Here is a 13,063-nt window from a genome sequence, read left to right as displayed (position 1 = left end):
AGTCCATGTGGTGTAGATACACCCACAGTGCTGTTAGGGAGGAAGTTCCAGGATTTTGACCCAGCAACAGTGAAGGAACAACAATATATTTCCATGTCAGGATGGTGAGTGGCTTGGAGGGGAACTTCCAGGTGGTGGTGTTCCCATCTATCTGCTGCCCTTGTCCATCTAGATGGTAGTGATCGTGTGTTTGGAAGGTGCTGTCTAAGGAGCCTTGGTGGATTTCTGCAGTGCATCTTGCAGATGGTACACGTTGCTGCCACTGTGCATCGGTGGTGGAGGGAGTTAATGTTTGTGGATGTGGTGCCAATCAATCAGGCTGCTTTGTCCTGGATGGAGTCAAGCTCCTTGAGTGCTGATGGAGCTTCACTCATCCAGGCAAGTGGAGAGTATTCCATCACACTCCTGACTTATGCCTTGTATATGGACAGGCTCAGGCGAGTCGGGTGATGAGTTACTTGCTGCAAGATTCCTAGCCTCTGATATGCTCTTGTAGCCACAGTACTTACGTGGCTAGTCCAGTTCAGTTTTTGCATCATCATCTATAAGATGCACTGCAGAAACTCACCAAGGCTCTTTAGACAGCACCTTCCAAACCCATGATCACTACCAGGATGTGGATAGTGGGGGATTCAGTGATGGTAATGCCATTGAATGTCATGAGGCGATTGTTAGATTCTTTCTTGTTAGAGATCATCATTTCCTGGCACTTGAGTGGCACGAACGTTACTTCCCACTTGTCAGCTCAAGCCTGGATATTGTCAGGTCTTGCTGCATTTGGACATGGACTGCTTCAGTATCTGAGGAGTTGTGAATGGTGCTGAACATTGTGCAAGCATCCCCACTTCTGACCTTGTGATGGAAGGAAGGTCATTGATGAAGCAGCTGAAGATGGTTGGGTCGAGGACACTGTCCTGAGGAATTCCTGTGGTGGTGTCCTGGAACTGAGATGATTAACCTCCAACAACCACAACCATCTTCCTTTGTGCTAGGTATGACTCCCAACCAGCGGAGAGTTTTCCTCTTGATTCCCATTGACTCCAGTTTTGCTGGGGCTCCTTGATGCCACACTCTGTCAAATGCAGCCTTGATCTCAAGGGTAGTCACTCTCTCTTCACCTCCTGGAGTTCAGCTCTTTTGTCCATGTTTGAACCAAATCTGTAATGAGCTCAGAAGTTGTGACCCTAGCGGAACCCAAACTGAGCGCCAGTGAGCAAGTTATTGCTAAGCAAGTGCTGCTTGATAGCACTGTTGATGACCCCCTTCCATCACTTTACTGATGACCAAGAGTAGACTAATGGAGCAGTAATTGGCTAGGTTGGATTTGTCCTGCTTTTTGTGTACAGGACATACCTGGGCATATTTCCACATTTCCAGGTAGATGCCAGTGTTGTAGCTGTACTGGAACAGCTTGGCTAGGGTCACAGCAAGTTCTGGAGCACAAGTCTACAGTACTATTGCCGGAATATTGTCTGGGCCCATAGTCTTTGCACTATCCAGTGCCTTCAGCTGTTTTTTGATATTACATGGAGTGAATTGAATTGGCTGAAGACTGTCTTTTATGGTGCTGGGGACCCCTGGAGGAGGCAGAGATGGGTCATTCACTCTGCACTTCTGGCTGAAGATTGTAGCAAATGCTTCAGCGTTATCTTTTGCACTGATGTGCTGGGCTCCTCCATCATTGAGGACGGAGATATTTGTGGAGCCTCCTCCTCTAGTGAGTTATTTAATTGTCCACCACCATTCACGACTGGTTGTGGCAAGACTGCAGAGCTTAGACCTGTCTATCGCTTGCTGTGTATGCTGTTCGGCATGCAAGTAATCCTGTGTTGTAGCATCACCAGGTTGACACCTTATTTTTAGTGTTATGCCTGGTGCTGCTCCTGGCATGCCCTCCTGCACTCTTCATTGAACCAGGGTTGATCCCCTGGCTTGGTGGTAATGGTAGAGTGGGGGATATGCCAGGGCATGAGGTTACAGATTGTGCTCGAGTACAATTCTGCTGCTGCTGATGGCCCACAGCGCCTCATGTCTGCCCAGTCTTGAGATGCTAGATCTGTTCGGAATCTATCCTGTTTAGCACGGTGATAGCACCACACAACATGATGGAGGGTATCCTCAATGTGAAGGCGGGACTTCATCTCCTGTGCGGTGGTCATTCTTTTTTTAATTCATGGGCGTCACTGGCTAGGCCAGCATTTATTGCCCATCCCTAACTGCCCTTTCTCAGAGGGCATTTAAGAGCCAACCACATTGCTGTGGGTCTGGAGTCACATGTAGGCCGTACCAGGTAAGGATGGCAGATTTCCTTCCTAAAGGACATTAGTGAACCAGATGGGTTTTTACAACAATCAACAATGGTAGACTTTTAATTCCAGATATTTTATTGAATTCAAATTCCACCATCTGCCATGGCGGGTTTCGAAGCAGAGTATTACCTTGGGTCTGGATTACTAGTCCAGTGACAATACCGTTATGCCAATGCCTCCCTGATACCATCATAGACGGATGAATCTGCAACAGGCAGGTTGGTGAGGATGAGGTCAAGTATGTTTTTCCCTCTTGTTGGTTCGCTCGCCACCCAGCCTAGCCAGCCAACTTGGAATGTCGTGCTACCAAGCCACTCTAGGTGATGAACGTTGAAGTCCCCCACCCAGAGAGCATTCTGTGCCCTTGCCACTGTCATTGCTTCCTCCAAGTGGTGTTCAAAATCGAGTAGCACTGATTCATCAGCTGAATGGAGGTGGTTAATTAATCAGCAGGAGGTTTCCTTGCTCATGTGATGCCAATAGTCTTCATGGGGTCCAGAGTCGATATTGAGGGCTCCCAGGGCAACTCCCTTCTCACTGTATAACACTGTGCAGCCACCTCTGCTGGGTCTGTCCTGTCGGTGGGACAGGACATACCCAGGGATGGTGATGGTGGTGTCTGGGACATGATCTGTAAGGCATGATCCCATGAGTATGACTGTCAGGCTGTTGCTTGACTAGTCTGTGAGACAGCTCTCCCAATTTTGGCACTAGCCCCCAGATGTTAGTTTGGAGGACTTTGCAACCTCGACAGGGTTTGCTGCTGCTGTTTCCGGTGCCCAAGTCGATGCCAGGTGGTCCATCTGGTTTCATTCCTTTTTATTGACTTTTTAGCGGTTTGATACAACCGAGTAGCTTGCTCGGCCATTTCAGAGGGCCAGGTGAGGACGGCAGATTTCCTTCCCTGAAGGACGTTAGTGAATCAGATGAGTTTTTACGACAGTCGACAATGGTTTCATGGTCATCATTCGACTTCTAGTTCCACGATTTTATTGAATTCAAATTCTGGCACCTTCCATATTCGAATGCTGGTCCCCAGAGCATTGCCCTGGGTCTCTGGATTGCTAGTCCAGTGACAATACCACTACACCACCATCTCCCCCATAAATCCTATTTGCTACAGTTAATCATGGACCTTAGTAAATTTGCCGCATTTATCATCATTGTACAATAAATTTGAATTAGTGCTGGCACACAAAGGAGAAAAAACATATGCAGTATATAGCAAAATCTGGGCTAGGTGTCACTTTGGCTTTAAAAATGCCTTTGCGTTCACGCCTTTGCATAAGTGTGTATTCTGATGTGATGGAGGCTTGAGGGTTTGGAGTCTTGATCACCTTTTTTAAATTGTAAAATCAGGAATCGATGACTACTTCCATTCCTACAGGTAACTGCTGTTGTGAAAACAATTTAGCTGGCTGAATTTTTTTTTAAAGTGGAGGTAGCATATTTAAACATTATGAAGATCATTAAAGCCTATCTTCCCTGCTTGTAGTAAACCACATTGATTCTACAGCGTAGTAGCTGTTCATGTATGTTAATGATTTAGAACACTTAAAAAGGGAGACTGCTGGGACACTGGAATTTCAGCTGGTGGAATTTAAATTTGTTTAATAAATCTGGAATATGAAATTAGCCTCAGTAGTGGTGACCATGAAACTATCATAGAATGTTGTAAAAACCCATTTGGTTCACTAATGTCCTTTAGGGAAGGAAATCTGCCATCCTTACCTGGTCTGGACTATGTGATTCCAGATCCACAGCAATGTGGTTGACTCTTAACTGCCTTCTGAAATGATCTAGCAAGCCACTTAGTTCAAGGGCAGTTAGGGATGGGCAACAAATGTTGGCCTTGCCAGTGATGCCCACATCCCATTAAAGAATTAAAAAAAACTGAGTTGCTAGATAGGAGGCCGACATATGTAATGTTTCATTCAGTGAATAAACCAAAGATTTGTCTAGTTTCATACTTCACCATCTGGCTTGGGATCCAATTAACAGTAGCACTGTAATTTAATTACATGCTGTAGAAGCTGTTGTACAGAGAACTTCTGATAAATGAGTTTGATGGAATCAGTATTGTATAGTAAATTAAGTCTGATTTTTGTAATTAGATGCTTACAGCATGCATATCCAATGTAACTAGTCCTTTTTGAAGGAGCCTGCCTGACCACAATATACTAGAGTTTCTGAATGGGAATGTACAATGGGAGGAAAGTCTTTATATGGAAATTAAGTTTTGAAATTTTATGTTTATTAGTTTGATGCATCTGAGGTTCTTGATGAATATAAACGTCAGTGTGGAACTGGTTGAATCTTTGTTCGGGTAATTTATTAAACCTTTTATTTAAAAAAAAAAGCACTGCTCCTGTTTGGACTGTGATGTGTTTATTAGTGTTCAGCCCTACGATTAGTGAGCAGGGGTGTGATTTGAATTCAAGTCAAGTTTTCTAGCTAGCCAAAGCAGCTGGCTTTGCTTGAGCTTTTGAGTTTCATTTGCAGTGGAATGTCTGTTATCTGCCAATCTTGTTATCCTCCAGAATTTTCTTGTGTCAAAGCCCAAATGAGACACTGCCTGATTACAGTTCCTTTGTATTTCATACCCTACTGGTGAATTCAAGTACATTATTTTTTGTTTGTTTATAGTACGCTTGAGAACTGGGGAAAACATTTTGTGTGACATGCACCCTTGAAAGTTTGAGCTGCTAATTTTTGTTCAGTTCTGTGCAAATCTGTGTGTTGTACTTATGTATTTGTCAGCTTCCAAAAATATATATAGGCCGGAATCTTCTGGTAGTGGCAAGGTTGCTGGCAGCGGGACCGGAAGTGCGTGGCACTCCCTCTCATAGGCAGGATGGCTGGCCACGTGCGATCACGCAGCGACCAGCCAATTAGGTATTCATGTGCGAGGAGCATGGCAAGGCAGACAGGAAGTCGATGGCACCGCTGTTACCTCACAGGGTTGAATGTCCGGGCGTAGCTTTAAAAGGGCACCCAACAGGCATTCATTCCCTGCAAGCCCAGAACATTATCCTTGCTGTCTGAGAGGGGGTTTTGGGAACTGCACCTGCTGTAACCACTCCCCGCCCCCCCCCCGCCACCCCACACACACACACCTGCCACCTGGATCCCTGGAACTGGAAGCCATCACCCTTCCCCCTCCCTTAATTACCTTTTGACTTTGCCTCCATCACCCTCGATCTTCCCCCCAACCCGGGACAGTGGAACTACCTTCCTTTGCCCCTGACCCCCTCTCTATTATTCTGGACCTTCCCTGTATAACTCTTGATCTCCCACAATCATTCTTGACCTACTGTCTTTCAACATGGAAGCCCAGCTCCCTCTGTTTGTTCCTGATAAGACTTCATTGGGCTGCCCCTCCTTCCCTCCCTTGGTCAGCCATGCTCCACTCATTTTCGATTGCCACCATCCAGTCTCAATCATCAATGCCTCCCCTCCAGTAGCTGAACAAAGCCCCCCATACAAGAATAAACAGTTTCTACTCAGTCCAAAGCCACCAGGAAGACTACCTCACCTGCTGCACACCACATTTAAGCTGAAGGAATCTGAAGGAGCATGTTTCTCATTTGCTGTTTACTTAATCGGAAAGGTACAATTAATAATGGTAAGGTTGGCTTTAAATGAGCATGCATGACATGTAAATGTATTAAAAAGAGGTTCCCAAACTCCGAGGTTTCTGAACTGGAAGCTTGACCTGCCATCAATTTGCTGCCAACATAATATCGTAGTTTCATCCTACTGCTAGGAAGCTGACTTCTGGCCTTCCACACAATTAAGTGCCCCTCACCCGCCTCGTTTCCTGCCCCCAGGAGCTTCTCAAGATTCCGCCCATAACCTTTATTTTTGAAAAATTATTTTCTATGTTGTGCGTAAACAGTGATTCAAATGTGTTTTTACAAGGCATATTTAGTCTATGGGTATGAATGTGCAATAGGAAAAATTGCCTTTTGGCATGTTGTCTCATGCATTTCATCGTCTCCTCACATTGGTTTGAACGTTGTCACCGTGTGTGTCCGTGTGTAGGATACTTGAAAGCCCCCTCTGGACAGTGCAAGTTTGGAAGCATAATAACTACACTTTGAGGGTATCTTTTAGGATTTCATGGGAGCACTTAAAGCCAACAGTAAATGTGTATAAAAGCAAAATACTGCAGATGCTGGAAACCTGAAACAAAAACAAAAAATGCTGGAAAAACTCAGCAGGTCTAACGGCATCTGTGGAGAGAGAAAAAATAGTTAACGTTTCGAGTCCATATGACTCTTTTCAGAGCTCAGAGTAGATGTGTATATTTTGTTATGAAATTCTGTACTGCTAGTATATTCTACACTGTACCAATGTCATAATGTTCTTTTACTACTTTTCAACATATTTTGTTTCATTGACTTATGGTGGTGTTTTGTTCAGTTTTAGAACTGTATGTAATGTCTCTCACTGCAGCCTCAATCTGAACTTGCATTAAGTCTGCTTTTGAAATTTAGCACAAAATAAAACCCATTTATAACCATTAACTATCATAAATTTTCCAAAAAAAAAGCCAAGCCAGTCTTGCAACAATTGCTATAATACTCTAACACTTATAAATTCTGCAGCTAGGATCTCTTGTTATATTTTGCATAAACCATTTATCTTTGTTCAATCATAGTCAAATTAGTGTGATCAGATGGGGCAGTCACAATTGATTATTCTTCTCTTCTATCTCCCCCACTCAAATAAGCAAATCCAAGACATATTTTAGAATACAACATCAGAAACAGGAACAGGAGTAGACCATATGGCCCCTCTAGTCCGCTCCACCATTCCATACGATCATGGCTGATCTTCTGCCTCAACTCAACTTTCAATTTATAGTAAATTTTAACTTTGATTAAATAACTTTTTAGGACATCTAATAGAGTTTCACAGTCAATGAAGTATTTTGAAGTATAGTTGATCTTGAAATGAAGGGAAATGTTACTGTTAAGTTGCACATGAAAAATAGCAATATGGTAAGTGACCAAATAATTTGATTATTGGTTAAGGGTTGGCCAAGATACCAGGAATGCTCTTTTTGGTAGTGCCACAGATCTTCAATGTCTGTCCTCAGTGTGAAGTCTCGTCTGAAAGACAGCAAGTTCCAATAATGCAATTTCCTTTAATATACTGAAGTGGGGCTTGAACCCATGACATTCTCATTCTGAGGCAAGAATACTACCATTTGTCCAAGGTTGATTAAGTATGTTTAAGTCCTGTGTACTTTAATCCCCAAATTCCACACTTCCTAACTTTATGGTTAAAGGCAAGAAAGGTTTGAGTTTTGTGGTTCAAAGCAGTATCTCGTTTTTACAGCATAAAATACAGGTCTTGCTTTGCTTTCCAGCCTGTATCATGATTTTCTGGGGTTGGATAATTTTGTAGCTGCTTTTTTTTTCCAAGTCTCAAAGCATGTTTGCATATCAGCCACTTTAGGATGTTTCTTGCATTAGACATCACCTGGAGTGGCAGGGCGGGAAGTCTAACTCTAAGGTCATCTTGTGAGCAGTAAAATAATGTTTTGTTTTTAAAGCTCAGAAGATATTGATGATAAAATGATTATTTTCCTCCTGATGGAGTGCGGTGCTGTCTGACATGTTAGAAACGCAGGTCCCTTTTAAGAGTAAACCAAAAGAAGCTTCAGAGTGAATGAGAGCAGGTGTTGTTCATTGAATCCTGTATTTAAGAGCTAGGTTTCCGCCCCCAGTCAGGGGTTTTGCTTCTGCACAGAGAACGGATCCAAAAGGGAAGAGTGGAAACGGGTATTTGTGCTGAACTATAGTTTAACAATAAAACAGTTGCAATTCACAGAATGTCTTCTGCCTGATTCGGTAAATGGATATCCCCCTATTAAACACTGTCTGTTGCATGAAATAATAAACGCTGTCTGCCCCCTCAGGTCGATATAAAAGATTATATGGTACTTTTTGAAGAAGAGCAAAGGAACTTTCCAGTGGTGTATCACTTTTAACCTGCAACTAACACCACTATTAAGATTACCTGATCGCTTATCTCCTTGCTGTTTGTAAAGCCATGCTGTGTGCAGATTGGCCACTGCATCTGCCCACATCACACCTCTTTCTTTGTCTTTTCTTCTGTTGCTCACACCTTTTTCATTTCCCTTTTATATATATTTTTTCTCCTTACTATATGTTTTCTCTTCTTCTTTGTTCTCTTTTTTTCCTTTCATTTTTTCCTCTTCCCCTTTTTGCTTTCCTGCTTTTTTTTCCTTTGGAAGTAATTTAGCATTATATGTTGTAATCACAATATTTGCATCTTGCTTTGAACTCTTACATTATTTCTTTGTGTACTACTTACTTTGATGTAATGAAGATATACAAATTCCTTTGCATTACTTTGAACGTGGAACTTATGAAAGTGATGTAAAAACATCGTTTGAAAATGTAAGTTTAATGACGATCTTTATCTCCTATTTGAGTCTTGCTGTCCCGAAAAGACAGATGGGTGTCTTGGATGCCACCTATGGCTGGGGCTGAGATTACAGACAGAAACCTGCTATTAGTGTCCACCAATGCTGTTCTCTAAATTGCTTCTGGAAAGAACAGTTTGTGATAACTGGATCCCCAATTGGTGTTTTGTTTCCTCTAGAAAGTTTGTCCAGTCTGCACTGTATCTGAGGCCCCAAGTAGCTGAAAGCCAAGTGGGTGGAGGTGACACTTAAGAACGGCACCATTAGTGGAAGAAACCTGGCGAATTCCCATCCCAATTGGTCAGGCTTTTCTTACTGACCATTTGAATCACTAGAGTAATGGGGGCACAATCCTCTTCATTGAGGACTGATCAGACCAGATGACCAGCAGAGAACGCAAACCTTTTAAAATGTAGAAGGTATTGTTAAGCTGTGGGTGGTGAATGTTGCATTGACTAGATTTTCCATTCATATTGAATATCCCTACTTTTAATCTAACCTAGCCAAAGCCAAGTAGACAACATAAGTTTGTCTGCCTAAAAGGCAGCCCTTGCAAGCAATGTTCACATTGTGAAGTGGAATGAACATGTATAAGTGATATAGCACAGCATGATTGTTGTACATACAATTGAGCTTTATTTTTGGCATCATATTTGAACATGATGTTTAGCAACTGATATTAAGAAAATTGCTTTTTGCTATATTAAAGTATTAGGAGAAGGCAGTATAATTAAGCCTAACTGCATAATTGTAAAGACGTTTGTATTTATAGATTATCTTCCTGTATCTTTCTTTCGTAAGGTTATGCTGTGGTTTGGGGATTGTGCAATCAGTGTTTCCTGCATCATATTGCCATTCCTCTGTGAGGCTCCATTTAGGGAACAGATTTTTCTTTTGACCAACAGAGCTCCCTTTGAAATGGAAATAATTTATGGAAACATTCTTCCATACTGTATTTTAATAGCTTAGTAAACTAGAATTATTTGAAGCTTATATGACTTAGATATCTAGAGGGGCTTTAGTTGCAATGTTTGATAGTCCGCCTGGACATCTGTGTGATTATGCTAGCAGTATTCGGAAGGTGAAAGGAAACTGTTTGCTTAATAAACCCAAGCTCTTTTGTGCTTTATTATAGTGATCTGAATTTGATAACTATCTTTTTTGGTTGTCCTGCAATTTTAAAAAGCTGTTGGGTGTTATTTTAAATCAAATCACTTTCACTGCATAAAAATCTGTTCAGATAGAAAGTATTCTCAGCAGTTCAGTGTGTTGTTTGATTTCTCAGCAAATATATTTCATAGTTAATGAGCTCAAAGGCCTAGAGTACAGAACCTATATAAACTGGATTTCTTTGAGAAAGTAACTACGTTTTCAGAATAACTGGTTCTTTTTAATTTAAATAAAAGCAAAATACTGCAGGTGCTGGAAATCTGAAATAAAAACAGAAAATGCTGGAAAAACTCAGCAGGTCTGGCAGCATCCGTGGAGAGAGAAACAGAATTAATGTTTCGAGTCTGTATGACTCTTTCGGAGTTCTTTTAAATGTTTGGCCAACTGAACCAAGGCTCTAGAATAACTTTTCAATTTTGTATTTAATAGATTTCTGATCTTTTCTATTGATTTTTTTTAAAAGAAAACCAAACTAGTCCATATGACAATGGGCTGAATTCCATAACCTATCTGTATATAGTTTTTCAGGATTTCTATAACCTCCAAAATCTCACTTGTAAAGCCTGTCCCTTGTACTTGTCCAGGTGACTGACTGTGGTTTCTATTTGTAACAGGTGCCCTAACCAAAGTAAAGGAGAGTAAACGGCATGTGGAAGAAGGGAAGATGGAGCTGCAGCAGGCAGATGGGGTTCGTGAACGTTGTGACACTATTTCTTTTGCCACACTGGCAGAGATTCACCATTTTCACACTATTCGTGTGTCAGACTTCAAGACGCAAATGCAGCATTTTCTTCAGCAGCAGATCCATTTTTACCAGAAGGTGACTCAGAAGTTGGAGGAAGCATTGCAAAAATATGATGGTGTTTAACTTCTGCCAGCCTGATCCTTTTTTGTGTGGCCTTTTCGCATCTGAATAATGCAGGTGGTCAGCAAACTGTCAAAACATTCTTGAATCACCCTTGGCGTTTTAAAGATCATGTTGGGGTCCCAACTTGGTGATCTGGTATCAATATCTGTTGAACAATCTCCTGTAAAAAAAAATCATGGCAAATTACTCCAAATTACATGGGGAGGGATTGGGAGGAAGGTCATTTATGTTATGTACTATATGCTACACTACCATACTAACTTTGTTCTGCAAAACAGTGTGTGTATACTATCTAACTTTGCTTTATTTAACAGTGTTATCTAGGGTATACCATTAGGCCGAATCCTAAAGCAGGATGGATGGGTTGACTGTGTTCTCTAAATGGCCTATTCTAACTGCTGAGGAAACCAATAGACTTTAGTCTGTTCTGTAATAAATGAAATGCAAAGACTAAAACTTGTTTACAGATTCCAGCCAGAGCAGCTATGTTACTCACGTGCCTTTTGAGTCACTGTCTTCTGTAGTTTTATTAAAAGCTTATTAAAGGAGGGGCATGTCATGAGTTTCTCCTGCAGAAACTGCACCAGGGAGTGAAGAAAAATGATCCTGACCTCTGACTTACCAGAAAAGGAAGTCTGTGAGTCCCTGTGCTGGTGGCAATCACAGAAAATACTAATGAAATTACAATCTTCTCAGGAAAGCAGAAGATGCTATTTATTTCTGAATACAACCATTATGCAGGCAGCAACTTATCTACATTATTCAAAGTGAGGACAGGGAAGACTTTATTTAAAAAAAATTATGAAATCTTAATGAAGGAATAAGGTAACTTTTTTTTCGCCAGCAGCTTGAATTTGTGCAGATTTTAGGTTAATGGACTGTTTGACATCTGACTGAGTAATTCTAATTGGGGAAAATTTCACTATGAATTAAGATCAATAACTGAAAAATGTGGAGACCACTTGCCTGAATTGTTTCTCATCTTTCAAGAAGAGAATTAATTTCTAAGAAAACAGACTAAATTAGTGAACAAAATGAAATCTTAAATGTTGTCTGCTGAAATTTGAATGCTGTATTTGATAAATCATTGGAATCGGCCCATTTTGTCTTGCCTGCCTGTCTTTACCACCCCCATCCCCAGGTTGTGCTACAAGGCCTTGTCCTTCAACGGTACTTGGCTATTGCATTCTGTCATTAACTGAAATGTGCATGAGAGCTAAAGTATTGCTTAGTGGGAGTTGTACAATCCATTGTGTGAGAACACTTCGAATACAACAGCTGATAAAAGGAGCTATTGTTAGCAGTCCTGTGCAGACTGACCAAAGAAGTGGTGGCTTTTTTGAGAGGTGGAAATATTTCATTTTAACATAGCACATTTAAGTTGCACAACCCATAAAGACATTTGACTATGCAACTAAAATTATGTAAATTTAATTTGGCAATTGGCTGCACTGAAATTAGTCTGGCATTGCTGATTGGTGTCCAGTTATGAAAGTGCCGTTGATTAAAGGCAAAACTAATTGAAGAATTTTTTTGCCAGTGGTTTAAAATGTCACCCTGTGCAATGATCTTGTCAGCAAAAGTAACTGGTACTTTACTGTATAACCTAAATAGCCATAAAAAGTGTCTTTATGGAAGAAATTTGTGGGAAACTACAAGGCTATGAAGATGTTTACAGCTTTTTCTATTACCTGAAGTTGTTATGGTTCCTCACTGCAACAGTTTGATAACTAGAATATATATATAACATAACTGAATGCACATCCACAAGACTTGCACCAAAATGTCAGACTTTCTGTGAAAGTGCTCTTTATACAAAACATCAGCACAGAGTAAAAAGCTATTTCATTTGAATGTTATTGTACACAACATTTAGATTAAAAAGAAATGATCATATAACTGAGTTGTCTAGTCATTTTTTAACTCATTTGTTATTCAGTATGGGTGTGATTTTAATCATGTGTAACCATGTTTTTATTTAAAACTAAGTGACAAATGCCATTTGTGTTGTATGCTTTAAGTTTTGGCATAATCATTTGGCTTACATTTACATTTTCAAGGTGAAGCCTTAATTTTTGTTGAGAAAAGTAATCCATTTATATACATGATTCCTCCATCCTTCCTTATTTCAGTACTCTAAATATAGAAAACAGATATTCTGTTCATCTACCTGATTATGGTTAAAAGTTCTTCGGTCGTCTTGTGGTATTAATTGTAGAGTAATGCTGTAAAGTTTGGAACTGTTGCACTCGACCT

The 13,063-nt window shown here is 40.9% G+C and overlaps 1 protein-coding gene across 1 annotated transcript in view; it reads left to right on the top strand.

Moving 5' to 3' along the window:
* LOC144685401 (sorting nexin-18-like) overlaps positions 1-12,706 on the top strand; it is a 56,817-nt gene extending 44,111 nt beyond the window's left edge. The window contains exon 2 of the mRNA XM_078549825.1: positions 10,554-12,706. Within this exon, the coding sequence (XP_078405951.1) occupies positions 10,554-10,807 (254 nt within the window). The 3' untranslated portion in view covers positions 10,808-12,706. The remainder of the gene's footprint in view (positions 1-10,553) is intronic.
* The last annotated feature ends 357 nt before the right edge of the window (positions 12,707-13,063 follow it).

This window comes from Cetorhinus maximus, chromosome 1 (assembly GCF_964194155.1).
Source record: "Cetorhinus maximus chromosome 1, sCetMax3.hap1.1, whole genome shotgun sequence".
Lineage (NCBI taxonomy): Eukaryota > Metazoa > Chordata > Chondrichthyes > Lamniformes > Cetorhinidae > Cetorhinus > Cetorhinus maximus.
The sequence above is the reverse complement of the archived record's forward strand: the minus strand, read 5'-3'. Positions and strand labels throughout refer to the sequence as shown.